General features: G+C 38.1%; 1 protein-coding gene across 2 annotated transcripts in view; it reads left to right on the top strand.

Annotated features, from left to right (window-relative positions):
• pot1 (protection of telomeres 1 homolog) overlaps positions 1–17,346 on the top strand; it is a 71,934-nt gene that overhangs the window by 13,294 nt on the left and 41,294 nt on the right. For both annotated transcript variants that reach the window (XR_003674347.1, XM_028451058.1), the window contains exons 2-5: positions 3,066–3,181; positions 6,020–6,092; positions 10,026–10,111; positions 13,580–13,687. Coding sequence is in view for 1 of the 2 variants with exons in the window: in XM_028451058.1 (XP_028306859.1) it covers positions 3,080–3,181; positions 6,020–6,092; positions 10,026–10,111; positions 13,580–13,687 (369 nt within the window). In the remaining variant the exon portion in view is untranslated. The remainder of the gene's footprint in view (positions 1–3,065; positions 3,182–6,019; positions 6,093–10,025; positions 10,112–13,579; positions 13,688–17,346) is intronic.

The raw sequence follows: 17,346 nt of genomic DNA, 5'->3' as shown, positions 1-17,346 counted from the left end.
AGGTGGACAGGTGTCTTTATGCAGCTAACGACCTCACACAGGTGCATCTGATTCAGGATAATACAGTGGAGTGGAGGAGGACTATTAAAGGCGGACTAACAGGTCTTTGAGGGTCAGAATTCTAGCTGATAGACAGGTGTTCAAATACTTATTTTCAGCTGTATCACACGAATACATTGTTAAAAAATCATAGATTGTGATTTCTAGATTTTTCTTTTTAGGTTATCTCTCATACAGTGGACATGCACCTTCCATGAAAATTCCAGACCCCTCCATGATTTCTAAGTGGGAGAACTTGCAAAATAGCAGGGTGTTCAAATACTTATTTTCTTCACTGTATATATATATAAAATTTACCATAGCATAGCGTAATCACGACATCGAAACAAACTCCAAAAAATTGTGAAGTGGTCCCAGCGGGATTCTGTGCAGATGCTCGTCATGCTCGTAGCAACTTTCAACAACATGGGGAAATTGCCTGTCTAATGAAGATTGTTTTTATTGGCAGTTGCCAATAAGACACTGGAGAAAATTTACCCCAATCCTATGTAATTGATGTGGCATTCTTTTTAATTTAATTTAATTTCAAATGGCATTAAAAAGTCTTAAAAAGTTTTTAATTTAATTTGACTGAAGGTGTAGGAACCCTGTCATTGGTGTCATTGTCACTATTTTCAGGAGTCACTGAATATGTCTGCTTTCCAACCTTTGTCCTGACTATTGAATGACCTTTGATTTTAACACAGTGCTATGAGATGCTGCAGCTTTTAGCCCAGTTACGCACATCAATCTGATTCTGACTGGAAATGTGGCACCAGCTCACTGCTGTGGGGTTCAGCCCAAACTTCAAACCAGAGAATTAACCAGCTCATGCTGTCAGACACTTTCATCCTCGTAAGTCACTGTTGGTTCATTAGCACTTTGGCATCGCGGGTCCAATTATCGTTATAAAGTTTGGCTATCAGCAGCTGTCTGATGACTCTGCTGCCTTGCTTGGACAAACCCAGCTGACACAGGAGTTTAAATCAGTTCAGAAGCAGCTCCAAAACAATTTATCACCCTGACAGGCTGCAGTTATCGTCTGTATTTTGGTTTTTCGATGAACAAAGTGGGTCAGAGATATATATCGCCACCACTGAGCGACCGACCCTGCTCTGTCCTCATAAACCGGCATTGTGACTCCTGTGTTTTACCCCGCACCCCTAAGCAACTCTTCCCCTTCTGAACTTCAATGTGTTGATGAACTTGAGTCATCGTTGGACTTAATGAGCATCCCACAGCAGCTTGAGTGCCATGTTTTAGTGGATGGATGCTCTGAGGAACAGTGATGGCTGCAGACTTCCTGGGGTGGCCTGTCTTATATTTGGCAGGAATCAGCTGTCGTTGCACTGCAGGGATCAGTCTGTGAGCAACAGGAAACTGATGGAGCTCTTTGACCTGACTCCTGCTGACAGTCTAACAAACTACATGCAATGCTAGGTACTCCTGCTCAGCTCACTGCCCTTTGTTTTTACTATTTCTCATGTTCAAATGTTGCCCTTGTTCAGGTTTAGGTTAAACAATAATCTACTTTTATGAATATTTTTTTTGGTTAAACTACAGTAGGAAGCACTGGACTACTTGGTACTGTTATGTCTGTATAATTGAAGAATTTTTATCTTTCAACATGAAACGTCCCTTAATCTAGGTGAACTGTCTTATGTTTTCTACAGAAAGTGAACCTGTAATAACAGGACATCCTCACTTTCATGAATTATTTTTTCATCGTACATTAATTCCAGCCGACGGCGCTTTTGATCTGAATTGAGGAAAGTTTATTCACCTCTGCTTTTTCTTCTCTGTTTTTTTTCCTGTCCGACTTTTCTGCCTGACCGAGTCAGCTGATTTAATGGTAGACTGAACAGCTCATCTGCCTCGCAGGCAGTTCACAGCCCCACCATCTTTGGTTATTGAGGTACCACCAAGGGACTTTCCATTCAAATGTGCCAGAAATCAAGCAAATGAGCTTTGACAGGAAGGATTGAGCAACCTGGTAGGAACACGGACACCAGTTTTCTGGGTTTCTCTTTGAAACGCTTCACAGGCTTTAACTTCTCTGCAGTGGTGTCGACACAGATCTGATGTTTCCTGCCAGATGGTAAATCCTGGTAATGAGTTGACTTTTACAAGCTGTGGTTCTTCTGAGCTTTCAACCTAAGCTCGCAGTGTGAAGACACACTCTCAGCATCCTCACACATCCTCTGGAAAGAATATCTGACTAAACACATTATTACATTATCTCACTAAATCATCTTCTTGATTTATAGTTTTTACATTACTTTAATTCTTGGTTTTTTTCAACCAGGTTTAAAAGGGTAAGCTAACCAATGGGATTATTACTAGGTCATTGATTATCTGACGAGAACCATGGTTGGGGTCAATTATAATTGTAATCATGTAATTGATAGTAAATTACAATTATTGCGTATGCATTATGATTGTAATTGTAATTTTAAAAATCTATTGCTGTTGTAATCCTAATTAAATTGTAATTGAGTTTAGATAATTGACTTTGTAATTGTAATTGACATGAAAATTCTATAAGAAAATGGTCAATTATAATTTAACTGGGAAACCATGTTACAGTTCTATGTACAGTTTTACACTTATTTAAAACAATTAATTTAGTGGTATACTGACACTAAAAAGGCTCAAACACCCACACCAAAAATATTAAAACCTATATTTTACAGCTGATTTAGGACCTGTTATCATAAAAGATGCTAACACAAGAGGAAGGTTAACTTTTAATATTTTTTTTTAATTTCAGGCTCAGTAATTGTAATGAATTGTAATTGAACTTTAGAAAATGAGAATGTAATTGTAATTGACTCTGAGGATAAAAAATAGTTGTACTTTAATTGTAATTGGAAAAAATGTTGGTCATTGTAATCGTGAATGAATTGTAATTGAACACGGGAAAACGTAATTGTAACCAATAAATGTCTTTGACCCCAACCCTGGCTAGAACTATCTTTCATGTTCAAGCATCTGTGGTAAGTGGTGGTTGTTTTAATATGTTTCAGGTCTCAGTGAAACCATGCCTGTTCTGTTTGAGGGTGCCCAGGTACCAGCACACCTGACCAATATTCCCATCTCACTCATCAGCACTAGCACCGACTCTGCCAACAAATATGTCAAGGTTAGTTCACTTTGTTTTCTAAACTTCATGATGTTGCCCAGGGAATCCCAGGCTGGATTTTGTGTGTGTGTGTGTGTGTGTGTGTGTGTGTGTGTGTGTGTGTGTGTGTGTGTGTGTGTGTGTGTGTGTGTGTGTGTGTGTGTGTGTGTGTGTGTGTGTGTGTGTGTGTGTGTGTGTGTGTGTGTGTGTGTGTGTGTGTGTGTGTGTGTGTGTGTGTGTGTGTGTGTGCGTGCGTGCGTGCGTGCGTGCGTGCGTGCGTGCGTGCGTGCGTGCGTGCGTGCGTGCGTGCGTGCGTGCGTGCGTGCGTGCGTGCGTGCGTGCGTGCGTGTCCCTCTGAGAATCCTGCTGCTGCATCAGAGCAAGCAGACAGACGAGCCATCAGCATGCTCAACATTGTTCCTGTGCTTTAAAGTATGGGGAGAGATTTGTCTCAAAAATATTCACAAATAGATCAACAATTTTCACATGTGTTTTTCAAATCCACAAATATATTTTCACATGCACTTTTTAGATTTTCACATATGTTTTTCAGATTTTCACATGTTTTTCAGATCCACAAATACATCTACAATTTACACGTGTTTTCTCATTTATGTGTGTGTATTCATCATGAATTATTATGTGTAAATCTTCAATCGTGTTTGTGGGCTGAGCAAAGTGCGTTTGTGGATCGGCCCGTGTGTGAATTGATTTTTGAGACAAATGTAACGCAGCTTCGCTCAAACATGCAGAGCTGCTGATGCACATGTGTCTAGAGCACCACCATCCACTAGGGGGCAGTAATGAGGTATCTGCTGAAGATTAATATCTAATGACGTCACAATCACTGCAGTCTTTTCTTGTCTCCTGCTGATCATAGTACAACATTTGGTTTAACAAAGTATTTCCTCATAATTTTAATGGCTTTTTACTTGTAAAAATGTTTTTGATGACACTTCCCTTGATGTATGTGATGCTATATTTTTTTTACAACAGAGTAAAAATAGCATAGGTCCCCAGTGTACCAGTTTGGCCAAATAATGATAGTGTATAGTAATTAAACTTAGAATCCTCACCACGCAGAGCATCAGCTGCACCTCAAGTATGACAAATAGGAGGAAATAGAAATAGGACACCTTCTCTTTTAGTGTTAATTGATTATTGAAACCAGAATGTTTACATTGATTAAATAGATTTTTACTATTTTTTCATTATTTTTATTTTTTTTTTAATAAAAACTCATTCATATTATCAAAAAGTATTTTTTTTAACAAATCAAGTGTTGTAGTGTGATCAAAAGAACCCCTTTGGTGGTTGGATAGAGTTACAGTACATTAGAGTGAAATTATTGAATTGTTGTTAAATTTTATTACTAATAAAAATCCATACACATTAATAAAAAAGTATTTTTGTCAAACCAAGTGTTATACTATGATCAGCAAGAGACAAGGGAAGGCTGCAGTGATTGTGGTGACACTGCTGTCAATACCAATAACATTATTAGACATTCTTGCAGTATCTGTTTTTGTGTCGGTAAATTCCTCATTACTGCCCCCTAGTGGATGGAGGGTCTTTAGACACACGTGGATCAGCAGCTGTGTGTGGATCTGAGCAAAGCTGCGTTACGTTTGTCTCAAAAATACATTCACGCACGGGCCGATCCACAAACACAATTGAAGATTTACACATGATAATTCTTGATAAATACACACACATAAATGAGAAAACACATGTAAATTGTGAATATATTGTGGATCTGAAAAGCACATGTGAGAATCTAAAAAATACATGTGAAAATTGTAAATATGTTTGTGAATATTTTTGAGACAAATCTCTCCCCATATGAAGGAGACGCTAGCGGCAGCTAACTCTTTAGCTACAATTACTGAGCGGTAAATTCACTCATCCGTATTAAAAGCTAGCATGTGAAAGAATTAAGTGCTGTATCCTATGATTTCAAAGTTGGCCAAAAGGCATCTGTGCATTCCTGGCACCAGTGTCTCCTCGACGGGCGCATTTCCTCTGCGGCGGGGCAATTCGGAACACGTTGACCAGCTCTTTTTCTTACACAGTTAAAAATCCTAAGCATGAGGACAGCAATGGTGATAGCAAAGCAGGCATTGATAACCCTGGCAGGATTTTTCCTCCACCCAAATCTTAAATACTAGAGCTGACTTTCTCCAGTTAAACAGTATCAAGCGTCTTGCAAGTAAAGTCATAAAGGCAACTGCCACTGCCTGATGAGGTGTCACTGAAATATCTGCTTCAACCCCAAATAAAGCTGTAACGGGACTTGGACTGATGTTCTTTTTTACATATAAATGAGATTGTCTTGAATATTCCCTCCCAAAATCATGCTGCCGGGGACAAACTCGGAACATGTGACTCAGGTCAGAAGTGGCATGACCACTCAGGATGTTTTATTAAACTCAAAGCCATTTGGTAAAAGACTAAATGAAATTAAATAGGTGGTCCATAAAGCTGATGTGGGTGGGAATTGGGAAATAGGATTAACTTGGTTAAAGATATTTCAAGCAGTCCCTCTGCTGTTCATGTTTTTTCTGTCTAGCTTTTGCTTTAATTCATCTCTCACTGCCTCCATATGTTCTCCTCCACAGATTTGTTCTCTTACACGCAAATGTTGTTCATGTATTTATGAAAACCAAATCAGAGGAATAATCACCTTCTGTTTCACAGATCATTTCCCAGTAACACTCATCATTAGCATTGATGTCTTTTTTTTTTTTTTTTTTTTTTTGTGCTTTTGATCAGTTGATAGACCTTTTTCTTCAGTTATAGCTACAGTAAATGCCTTTCAGTGTGTCGTCAACCTGAGCACTTTTCCTTTATTTCTTCCAGGGAAAAGTGATTCATAAAGGACCACTAGTTGTGTCAGCTGCTGATAACTTCATCCTGAAGACAGTCATCCAAGGTAAAAATTGTCCTTGTGTCTACACTTGGTAGCTACAGTTTGATTTTGCAGATGTCTGTTGAGCTCTGTGGGCTTTTGATTACGTTAATATACATTACTATTGGGACACTCTGGGACAATGGGGGACAATGTTGGACACTCTGGGACAATGGGGGACAATGTTGGACACTCTGGGACAATTGAGGACACTCTGGGACAATTTGGGACACTCTGGGACAATTGTAGGACACCAGTTGATTGGGACAGAAACCAAATGTATCGCTCTGGACTGCAAATGCAAGTGTTGGACTCATTCATGAACACAATTTGCCTGATTTACTGTGATCTTAAATAAAAGGCTCAAAATCTCCTGTGTGCTTAAATACAATTGATTTGCTATTTCCTCACCTGCTGAGGGGCTTTTACTAAGGTTGCAGCACAAAGCGGGGCACATACAGAGATGGTTGAGACCGGTCTATTTAAATACTTTTAATGTTGCTGATGATTGTGATCCTCACGTATCCAGAACCTTGAATCGGCTATTATTTTATGAAGTACTTTTTGGGCTATGAGAAATCGTTCTACCACAACATACTATTTCCAAGCGGTTTATGACTCACAAGTAAAAAAAATTAAGAGGTAAACTAAATTGGCGCGTGTGTGTGTGTGGGGGGGGTGGATCACTTCTAAATTCATGCGCACCAGTCCATCACACGTGCACCTGCCTGCCTAACTTTCACTAAACTTACCTAAATAAAGTGGTTGGGTGTTGTGGCAGGTGTGGCGTGAGTGAAATTCCAACGATCAGGTGCGCTTCACTATGTAGCACCGTCTGCGTGATATGTAAATACAAACACAAAAATATTAGGCGCTTACGCGTGCAGGCGTGTGCACGTCTCCAAGTGTGTGTGAGTGTTGAGTCTTGTATCCTGTCCAATCACAGCAATGATCTGACTCAGAGTGTTAACACTACAGTCACTACCACTCTATGGACGGATGTCATGACACAGACTGTAAGCGCACCTGATCGCTGGAGCTTCACTTACACCACACCTGCGTCTACGTGTGACTGATATATTTATTTTTGTTAGGTACAAATCCAGGTGTGAGTGCGTGCGTGTAAGCTCTTTAACGAATGTGAATTGCGAAGTTGATGCTGATCAGTGTGTCACTGCTTTTTTGTCTGCTGCCTTCTTATCTGTGAGCAGCTTGATTACAGAGCCTCACAAAGCCCAGGCTTTTATTGTGGCAGTGACATCCAGACTTTGATTCATTCAGAATCAGTGACACGCCGATTGTGTCTGCAGCTGCATTATGGGATTCCAATTGGCTGTCACTATGGAACAATGTTGGCGCTGCTGGTGCAGTGCCAGTTTTAGCCTCTTTGTACTGCTGCTTTTGTCACCTTTTCCTCTATTGTTTATTATCATCAAACACCTTTAAATCTAAAAGTCCTCCCAATCTGATATTTTTGCTATCTTCCTGAGGAAATAGAAGCTTATATGAATACAACAACAAATTATAGTCTTCCCTATTGTCGTTCAGATGTGGCAGCTCCATCAATGAGTGCAGTATCTTTCATTCTGTCAACATAAAATATACTAGAGCAGAATAAAAGCTGTAAGAATTGTGGTATATGACATGGGTCGACAAACTTCAACATCAAAGAACCATAGTAGCCCTTCCTATAAAACAACAAGAGCCACAAATCATTTAGGGCTCTATTCTCCTATGTGCGTAAGTCCAAAAAGCTGCGCAGCAGCGCTGTTTTTGGCTGTGTGCTATTCTCCCCCTGTACTTAAGTCAGTCACTACGCGCCCTCATCCCAGTTACGCACTCTGGGTGGAGCAGCCCTTAAATGTGGGTGTCCCCATTCAAAGCTGGCTTTACGCGCATTCTCCGGTGTGCGTAAGTCCTTTTCCTCTTACGCGCTTCTAACCCTGTAATAGCTGCAAAGCCCCGATAAAGTGAAACATTATATTGCACTAAAAATATGGACTTAGTTACATTTGAAGCCACATGGACTCGTGCGTCGTGCAGCAGCAGCTGTGATCACTCAGCTGCTGCTGCGCGATTAATCAAAACATTGACATGCAGACTTCTGTCCACGTTGGTCACAGTGATTCAACTATTTTCATACTATGTCCAATGTAAAGTCACAGTTTGATCTACTCCAGAGTGAAACAAGCTGTCATATGCAGATGAGGATGAACCAGAAACTGTTCCCACATATATTTTGATGAGGCTCAGCACAGGTCACTTTAAACAATTTATATTTAAAACTGCGTATTATGAAAGCTATTGCGCCGACGTGACACAGATACATAAATCACACCTGAGAGTGAACTTTTCATTGTTTTCACTCACTGCTCCTTCTCAACCTCTGCTTAGAAGAGGCTTTAGTGCTTAGATGTTTTGAGGATGTATTGGCTTGTAATCGGAGGGTCACCGGTTTGGTTTGAATCTCACCCATGCCATTACTGTGGGATGTTGAGCAAGTCCCTTAACCCCAATCCAACTGCTACCCGGGCGCCTGCAAATGGCTAATAGGTAAAAGGCAGAGATCTCCCGGGCCGAATTTTCGGTGCGTCACTGCAATCTTTCCAAAACTTGCAAATATTTGTTTGTGAGAAATTCTTAGTTTTTATTGAAAGTTGACTCCAGTCATGTGATAAGCAGAGAGAGAAAAAAAAAAACAAGCCCCTGCCTATTTCAGGTTCATTGAATTTGTAAATTTGGAGCAATTGAGATATCACAAACTAAACTATACAGTGTGGTGATTTGCAAAATGATGAATGTTTTTTCAATCAAGCGATGCAAATTAAATGCTTTGAAGACGCAGTGTGTTTGTGTATGAAACTATCTCATCCTTTAGATTATTGTCTTTTGACCGGATACTTTCCTATACATTGTAAAGTGCATCCCATTATACACTGTATATATTTACAGTACGTGACTCATTACCTCACCATGCTAGTGTAATGCTAGCTGATATATCGATATTTTATTTTATATCGATATATTTATAAGCACGATATCACACGGGACAATTTCATTTATATCAATATAGTTCATTTTGCGTTAAAATAGCAATACATTTGTTTCCATTAGCCGCAAATCCTCACCTATTTCTCCTCTCCCGTGTCAACTTGTTACCGTCACACTGCACGTTTATTTCAAGTGCAAGTGCGTGCATGTATGCGTGTGAGGAGTGGTAACTTTATACAGTATATTCTGTATGCCACTTTTGATAATAGTATGATAAATTCACAATTACCAGTAATAATAAATAAATAATTGATAATTAATTGATAAATAAAAAACTGTACAGCACTTTGGTCAGCCGAAGTAGTTTTTGAAATGTGAACAAATGTACATAATTTGTTTTCTAAATTTTGGAATTTTTCTCTACACCTCTGTTAATAAAGGTCCCTGTGTGACATGTGGCTTTACTGACTTACTTTATTTTTAGGGTTTGCCTCACATCACAGTGAAAACATCAATATGTATAGAGTATATAGAGTAGAGCAGAATATCGAGATATATATTGTATATCGAGATATAGCTTGAAAATTTTGAGACATTTAAAAACGGTCATATCGGCAAGCCCTAGTGCAGGGTAGTAGAAGGATTTGTGGATTAGCTGTCTGACCGACGCTACTCCTTTTCTAACCCCAATCATTGCAAAGTTAATCTTATCAAACGACGCTTCGAAGACGATAAGAAATGTCAACATGTAGAGGAACAGACTATGAACCATGTCCTCCCTTCTCTTGCCATTTCCTTCCGCTCCTCTACCAGTATAAGCGTAGATGTCCTGTCCTCCCAATACAAGGAGCTGTGCGATGGATTGATCTAACCATAGCTGCAAAGTAACAAGAAGACGTCACCATCCTGATGAAGATTCCCAGCCTTTTTTAAACTGTTTCCACTTGTTCTGCTTTTGTTTTTCAGAGGATGACTCATCCCAGAAGCCATCCATCAACATTGTCCTCTTCGGAGACTTGGCCAAGAGCTTTAGTCAGTCTGTCAATCAGGGAGTAAGTTTCTCATCAAGTATGTGATGTTCAACTGATGCTGATTGTAGCTCTGTGCCGTCAGAACTCTGTGATCACGTAGCCTCTTAGGCAAGGTCTTTAAAGCCTCAATGGTCTTAACACTAGTGTCTCATGGAAAAGCTAAATATATATACTGTTAGCAATTACTCCAGCCAGCAGCGAAACCAGCATCATTTGCACACCTGGTCTATGAATCAGGTTTCACACACTGTGATGAAAGCACAGCTGGAAATGGAGACATTGATGCTAGTGTTTAAACAGTAATGAGGGGTGTGTTGCAGGTGATTGTAATTTGCAGTTTAAGTTATTTTTTGATGTGTCACCTTCTGCGCTCTGCTGCAACTTTTTGTCACCTGGCAGGAGTTGAGGCACTCCTCAACCGACCTCAGAGTGAGAAATAGTTACATGGTAATTTATGCAGAGACACTTAGCTTTATTTTAAAAAAGGTCTATGAAAAGCAGGTCTTATTTCAATTTGTAGTCGGTTATCTGCATTAATATTGTATAACACCAGTCACAAACCTTCTCATTTTATTTAAATCAAGAGGTATGTCATGGTCATTTGAATTAAATATTATATTATAATAATAATATAATATAATTATATTCAAAACACATTCACTCCATCTGCTCAAAGAGCAGAACATTATATAATAATAATAATAATAATATAATATTTTTTAATTTATGCAAATCCCCTGGAGGACCAAACATCCTGTATATGGCAAAAAAAAATTCAGATTTCGTATTGTACCTTTTGATGCTGTTGGAGATGATGGAAGAGACTAGTTCAACCTTCAGAAAGAACTGGTTTTCAGAATTTTTTTTTTAATTTTCTGGTAGACATTGGACACACACGTCCGTCTCAGTGTTGTAAGGAGTTCTCCTATAACTAGGATTTTCGTGATATAATCAATATTCTTTCTATATTTCGTGTAGGAGAAACTCTCGATATATATCTTTATTTTGCCCAGCACTAGTTTTGAATAAACATAGAATTACCATGTAGAATAATACAAAGACATAATGTAACTTTATTTGGAAAAATAGTATTGAAGAATAAAATAATCTAATTATCCCAACAAATAAATTAAACAAGAATAAAAACATTTACAAATAACTTGTCTTGTATTATATTATTGATTGAGTTTGAGACTTTTTAAGAAACACCCATCTTAGCTTTGGACATTTGAGCTTATTATCAGCTTGACATCAATTGTTTAATATTTACACAGGTTACTCAGTTTTGAGTCATACCTGATCAACATACAATTTCACTTCAGGCAGAATCTCTTCTCTCTAACTCAAACTTATCCTCAAGCTAAAAATGGACAGGGCCTTCAATTGTTTGTGGTAACTTGAAAATGAATATGGAACTTATTTTCCAAAACGTAATTGGCAATATGACACTGAATATTCCCTCACATGCATGTTTTGGGACAATATCATGCAATTTTGCCCTCTAAACTTGTGGTAGAATGAGTAGCAAAAAGACGGAAATGTCAAATCTTGTACTAAACCCTCACCCAAAGGTTAGGGACATTATAATTCATTTTACGCAATATTTTCCAACTAAAACGGGTGGCTGAATGTGTAACAAGTGTAGTAGATAGACGCAGATAAATCAAGCGCAAAATCTCACGCTACATAGTCTTGCATGATGATTAAAGTTCCCTAATGCACATCTAAAGCTTATCAATAGAAGAAATAAATAATAGCAAAAGTAAACTAAATAAACCCAAGTTTAATATCCAGTATTGGCGTCTATTGAGAGAAAGCTGTTCAAACTATATTGATTTGCGTAAAAAATAATTGTCAAAAATTTGTAACTTGAACTATAAGTTGAGACTTATGACAAAAGGCTCGACTCCACTGTAAGACGTTTACTCACGACAGGGTTGGGGTCATTTACATTTTTCAGTTAAGTTTACATTTTCAATTACCCATGTTCAATCAATCAATTACAATTAATCATAATTACTGAGCCCGAACTAAATAACCTGATGAAAGTTAATCTTCCTCTTGAGTTAGTTTTCTGTTAGCATTTCTTATGATAACGGGTCCTAAATCAGCTGTAAAATACAGTAAAAATCAATATCTATCATCTAATTTCTTTCCTATCTATTGGTTACCTTGTTAGGCTTCATAATCAATGAAAATATAGGTTTGATATTTTTCTTGTGGGTTCCTTAGCATTTTTGTGTCGGTATATCTCTCAATTTCAATATTTTTTTAAATGGTAAAATGTGGGAAAGCTTGATATGAAACATACTGTATTTTAATAATACATAGTCTACATATGTTTAGAACTGTACATAGAACTGTAACATGGTTCCCCAGTTTTGCGTTAAATTGTAATAGACAATTTTTTATAGAATTTTCATGGCAATTACGATTACAAATTAAATTATCTAAAGTAAATTGCAATTCACTTAGAATTACGACAGCAAATAGATTTTTTAAGATACAATTATAATTAGGCAATAATTGTAATTAAAGGCGGGGTAACGATTTTCGAAAGCTAGCATGATTTTAAATGTAGCTTCCCCTATGGCTCCGCCTTTAGCCCCCTCCCCTCTGTGCTCTGTTTTACTCACATGCACGAGTGCAGGTTCTCCAGAAGCGGATCTAAGCTCATTGCTTGTATTGCGTAGAAACGTTGTTGTCTGATGTCTCATTCAGCAATAAGTAAACACTAAACTTCATCATTAAATATATGTATAAAAACTCAGTTTTAAGTCCGTCACCGGTGACGCGCTTTGAGTGTGGGCTCGTGCGCGCAAGGGGTAGAGTACGAGCAGGGAGACAGGGAGACGTGATTGGTTAAAAAAAAAAAATGAATCGTATTTTTTCATTAGTCAAAGTTTTTACAGGTTTACAGCTGCTCCTTTTTCAGAGCACATAAGTTCTTAATTTCTGTCAGGACATAAAGACAATTTCAACCAATAACTTAAAAAGGTGTATTTGGAGAAAATCCCCTACCCTGCCTTTAAATATCAATTACACGATTACAATTGACTCACAGTGACATCAGTGAAGCTGTTTTTGGTTTTCCCCGTTAGTGGTACGTTGATGGAAACGAGTCTCACGAACACATACAGTAGTTGTGTGATCTCTGAGGTCTTGTCAGGCTGCTTTTGCCGACAACATGATTATTTCGACTATCTACTCTTCTTTTGTCAGCCGTGAGTGCTTGCAATAAAAGCTACTGTATCTCGGGGGGGGGGGGGCAGCTGACACGCCAAAATAAAAGACAATCTCCTCTTTTCACACCAGCTTATCATCTTCAGCTTGTTGTGACGTTCCGCATTATATTTCCAGGATTCCACATCGTCGGCTTTAATCAGTCCTCCCTCTGGGAAAAAGGATGAATATCATCCCCGCACGCTCACTCTTGGTGTAATTGCTGAATGCTCTCCTTTTGTTGTTTATCTGTTTTTTTTTTTGCAGGATGTGGTGGTAGCTAGCGGCTTCCAGGTGGGTAAATCTCCCACAGTTCGTAAGGACAACCACCACGCCTGTAACCTGCTGCTGTCCAAATCCGACGCCTGCATTTATGTAAGAACTCATACATGTATGTTTATCGTTTGAAGCCTCCGTACTCGGCTGACAGTATATTGTTTGGATTAGTACATATTCAAAACATCATTTTTATTGGGAGGGAGGTTTAGTAATGTAGCCTTCACAACCTTCAGTTTCTAGATGTTCCCGTGACATCTCACAACCTCAAACAAGAATCATAATTCTAGATGTTGATGTGTCAGAAAGTCTTGGAGAAACTTTGGGGATGTAGTTGCAAATAGACAACTGCAATTAATCCTTTGACAGCTCAACTAATATGTCAAGAGTTGGACTCGGATCAATCAACAGAACTACTTCATACCAAATCCATTTGTGGTTTTGGGATTTCGTCACTCTTTAATGCCAAATAATTTCCAAATGTGTTGCCTGTCTGCTCCTGGTATTACACTATTGTGCCACATTTAGGAACCCACCACTCTGGCATGCAGAATGAGCTGACTCACATTTCCCAGATGTTAATTAAAATAGTAATAATAATAGCTTGGATTTATGGAGTGAGTTTTTTTTTCTAAGCAGAATATTAAAGCATGAATTTAAGCATGCATTCATTTGCACCACATTTGTTGGGGAAAGTACTGTAAAAATGGTAAATGGACTTGATTTTATATAGCGCTTTATCACCACACTGAAGCAGTCTCAAAGCGCTTTACATATCAGCTCATTCACCCAATCACTCTCACATTCACACACCAGTGGGACAGGACTGCCATGCAAGGCGCTGGTCGACCACTGGGAGCAACTTAGGGTTCAGTGTCTTGCCCAAGGACACTTCGTTGGTTTATTCACTGTAAACAGCTCAGCCTTTGTCTTTCAAATCCCTGATGGCGTTTAAAGGTTATAGGAATCAGATGTCTCTTAAATCGGCAGCATTTAATCAAGCCGTTATCTAATCTCATCCCTCTGATGTACCTTCCTTTATTAAAAATCATGACACCAGGGTAATCAGAGCTACACACACGTGCAATGAGAAAGGTCTATAATTAAGTAAAAGCATCCTATCTTACCTTTATTAAAGATCCAAAGCTGTAATTGTAATATAATTAAAATGTTAGCATTTATAATGTGCTGAATGCACCTTAATAATAATAATAATGATAATAATAATAATGATAATAATAATAATAATAATAAAAGATTTGTAGATTGGATCCTATTGTATCTAACTGTTTGTAACAGTATCAAAAATAATACTTCCTTAATTCAACTTATAAACGTAGGAGCTCTGGGCAATGTAAAAATGCAACAAAGTTGGCTTGAGACAGTTAAAGTGACATCATCACTGCGTACACCAAATATGGCTGTAAGCGGATTTGGCTTCTGTGTTTTCCCTTAAAACCCCATATTTTTATTCATTTATTTTTTTAATTGACCTCTCTCTCCCTCTCTCTCTCTCTCTCTCCAGTGCCCCCTGTAGTGCCATTGCATACACCTAGGTAGACACACCCCCATTTAAAAAACACTTGTATACCATCACTGTGCTGGAATTATGTGCCTTCTCTTCTTGCCCACAGGCAAGTCCCCCAGTCCAACTCCCCCCCAATAATGCGTTGGTCTGGTTTTATTGTTCATTCATTATTCATACAGTATTTATCATTGGTAGATGTTCTATGTAAAGGAAAAGAGGTGAGAAGTATGAGGATGTGTGGTACATTTTCCAGCAAGGTCTAATAATAAAACTTGATTAAAATGTGTAAAAAATAAAGCCTGTGTGGAATCTGCCTGTAAAATGGCAAAGTGTTGCAACCACTACACAAGACAGACAAGGAAAATGTACTGATTATTTCTATAATCTAGTTTTTTAAAAACTCATCCTCTTTGGGAGAAGTTTTAGCTCCAATGTAAACATAAACAGTTTAAAGAAGTTTACCTCCCAGAATTTCCATTAATCACTGATGGGTCTGCAGCATGGCGCACGGGCTGTTATGTCACATTTTATAGAATTAAGTGTCGAGCGTCAAAGTTTAAGCATGATGTATGACACTACATAAAAGTCACATATCTTATAATGATTAAGCCATACGAAGAGCTTTGCACTCGTTCATTTTTATTCATTACTGTGAAGAATGTATGAGAGAAATGAACCCCCGCGCCATCTGTTAGAGGTGCTGTGTGTTGGTACGAGACAACAATGGAATTTCCCAGAGAAACCATCCCTCCATTTGTTGAGACGATATCAGTGGCACAGCTGTTGGAAACGCAGAGAGCCTTGGTGAAGTGATGAGTCAGGAGGGTTTTATTAATCACTCGTTTCTCATTTATATTCCACTTTCCTACACAGAGTAGCAAGTGAGACATTGACGGTATTTGTGTGTCTAAATCTCACCAAGATCTAAGAATATCCAGCCCTTCTTTGGGAGAATGATAATATATATCTATATATATATATACTGTATATAACTATAAATAACACTATCCCGATGTGAGATGTGCTGTACGGATATAAAACATTTTTTCACAAGAACAGTTGCAGACAAGATAAGTTACATAATAGTTGTTTAATGATCATGTGTTAAAGTTTCTGTCATCCAAATGATTTAGATCAGCAGAGACTGTCATGATACATTGGTGAAGGGCTCTCAGTCGGTACCATGCGCTGCAGACTAGGGATGGGCAACTTTTATCACAGCGATGGCCACACAAATGGGATCATCTGATCCCAGCGCCACATTATCAACATTCATGTCAGCATTCAGAACTATTGTTGTGTAGTATATTTTTTTTAATTATTTTCTGCATTTTTTAGTCATTTTGTATATTTTTGTTATTCCAACATGTATTAAAAACATTTAAACCTACTGAAAGAATTTTAAAATTACAATACAAACATAGTTGAACACAAATAGGTTAAATACATCTACTTACAGCCGATACTGGCCATATATCTGACTGGGGAAGAAGAGGCCTCACTAAAGTCTACACAGTGCTCCAGGCAGCGACAAGAATAATCGCTTATGCAACCTTTTTTGCAGTGTGAGTGAAAAAAAATTTCATCTTGTTGCGTTTGTGCAAGTTTATTCGTCTTAGAAGTGGAAATTTGCTTATGTATCAGCTCAAGGTTCCCCTGTCACCAGCCAATAATGCATTTTGATTACGTAATAAGCCAAAATCTAAGGAAAACATTATGAATGGGGTATATGAATTTGATTTCTTATGATCAATATACCTTTCCGTGTCATTTAATAACTTTTTCACATAAAGTCCATGTGGACACCAGAATCTTTTTATCAAATTAATTTTTTTTTAATTTTTTAGATTTAACCAAAATGTCAGGAAAACACTAATAAATTGAGCAAATTCTTAGTTGCTGCACACACCACAGAGTTGAGGTTAGTGTGCTGTGCTTCTGAGAACCAGTGCAAAGCATTAAAGAAAACAATGGCCAGGTATCAATTTCAAAATAGCAAATTGAGTTTTCATCAAATATTTGTGCTTATTTTAGCCCTTTGTATTTTGATTTTCTTATGAATAATGTCTAAATAGGATAAAAATTACTTAAAAGCTCTTGGCTTAAGGGGGACAACGACAAAAATTGTTGCCACCAATTCATGTGCTGAGAAAAGTTAGTGTAGAGCCCTGTCTTCTTCATAAATTCAACAAAGCAGCTTAGTGAACTGTTGTAGAGAGAGGTGTGATAA

The sequence above is a fragment of the Gouania willdenowi genome, chromosome 6 (assembly GCF_900634775.1).
Source record: "Gouania willdenowi chromosome 6, fGouWil2.1, whole genome shotgun sequence".
Lineage (NCBI taxonomy): Eukaryota > Metazoa > Chordata > Actinopteri > Blenniiformes > Gobiesocidae > Gouania > Gouania willdenowi.
The sequence above is the reverse complement of the archived record's forward strand: the minus strand, read 5'-3'. Positions and strand labels throughout refer to the sequence as shown.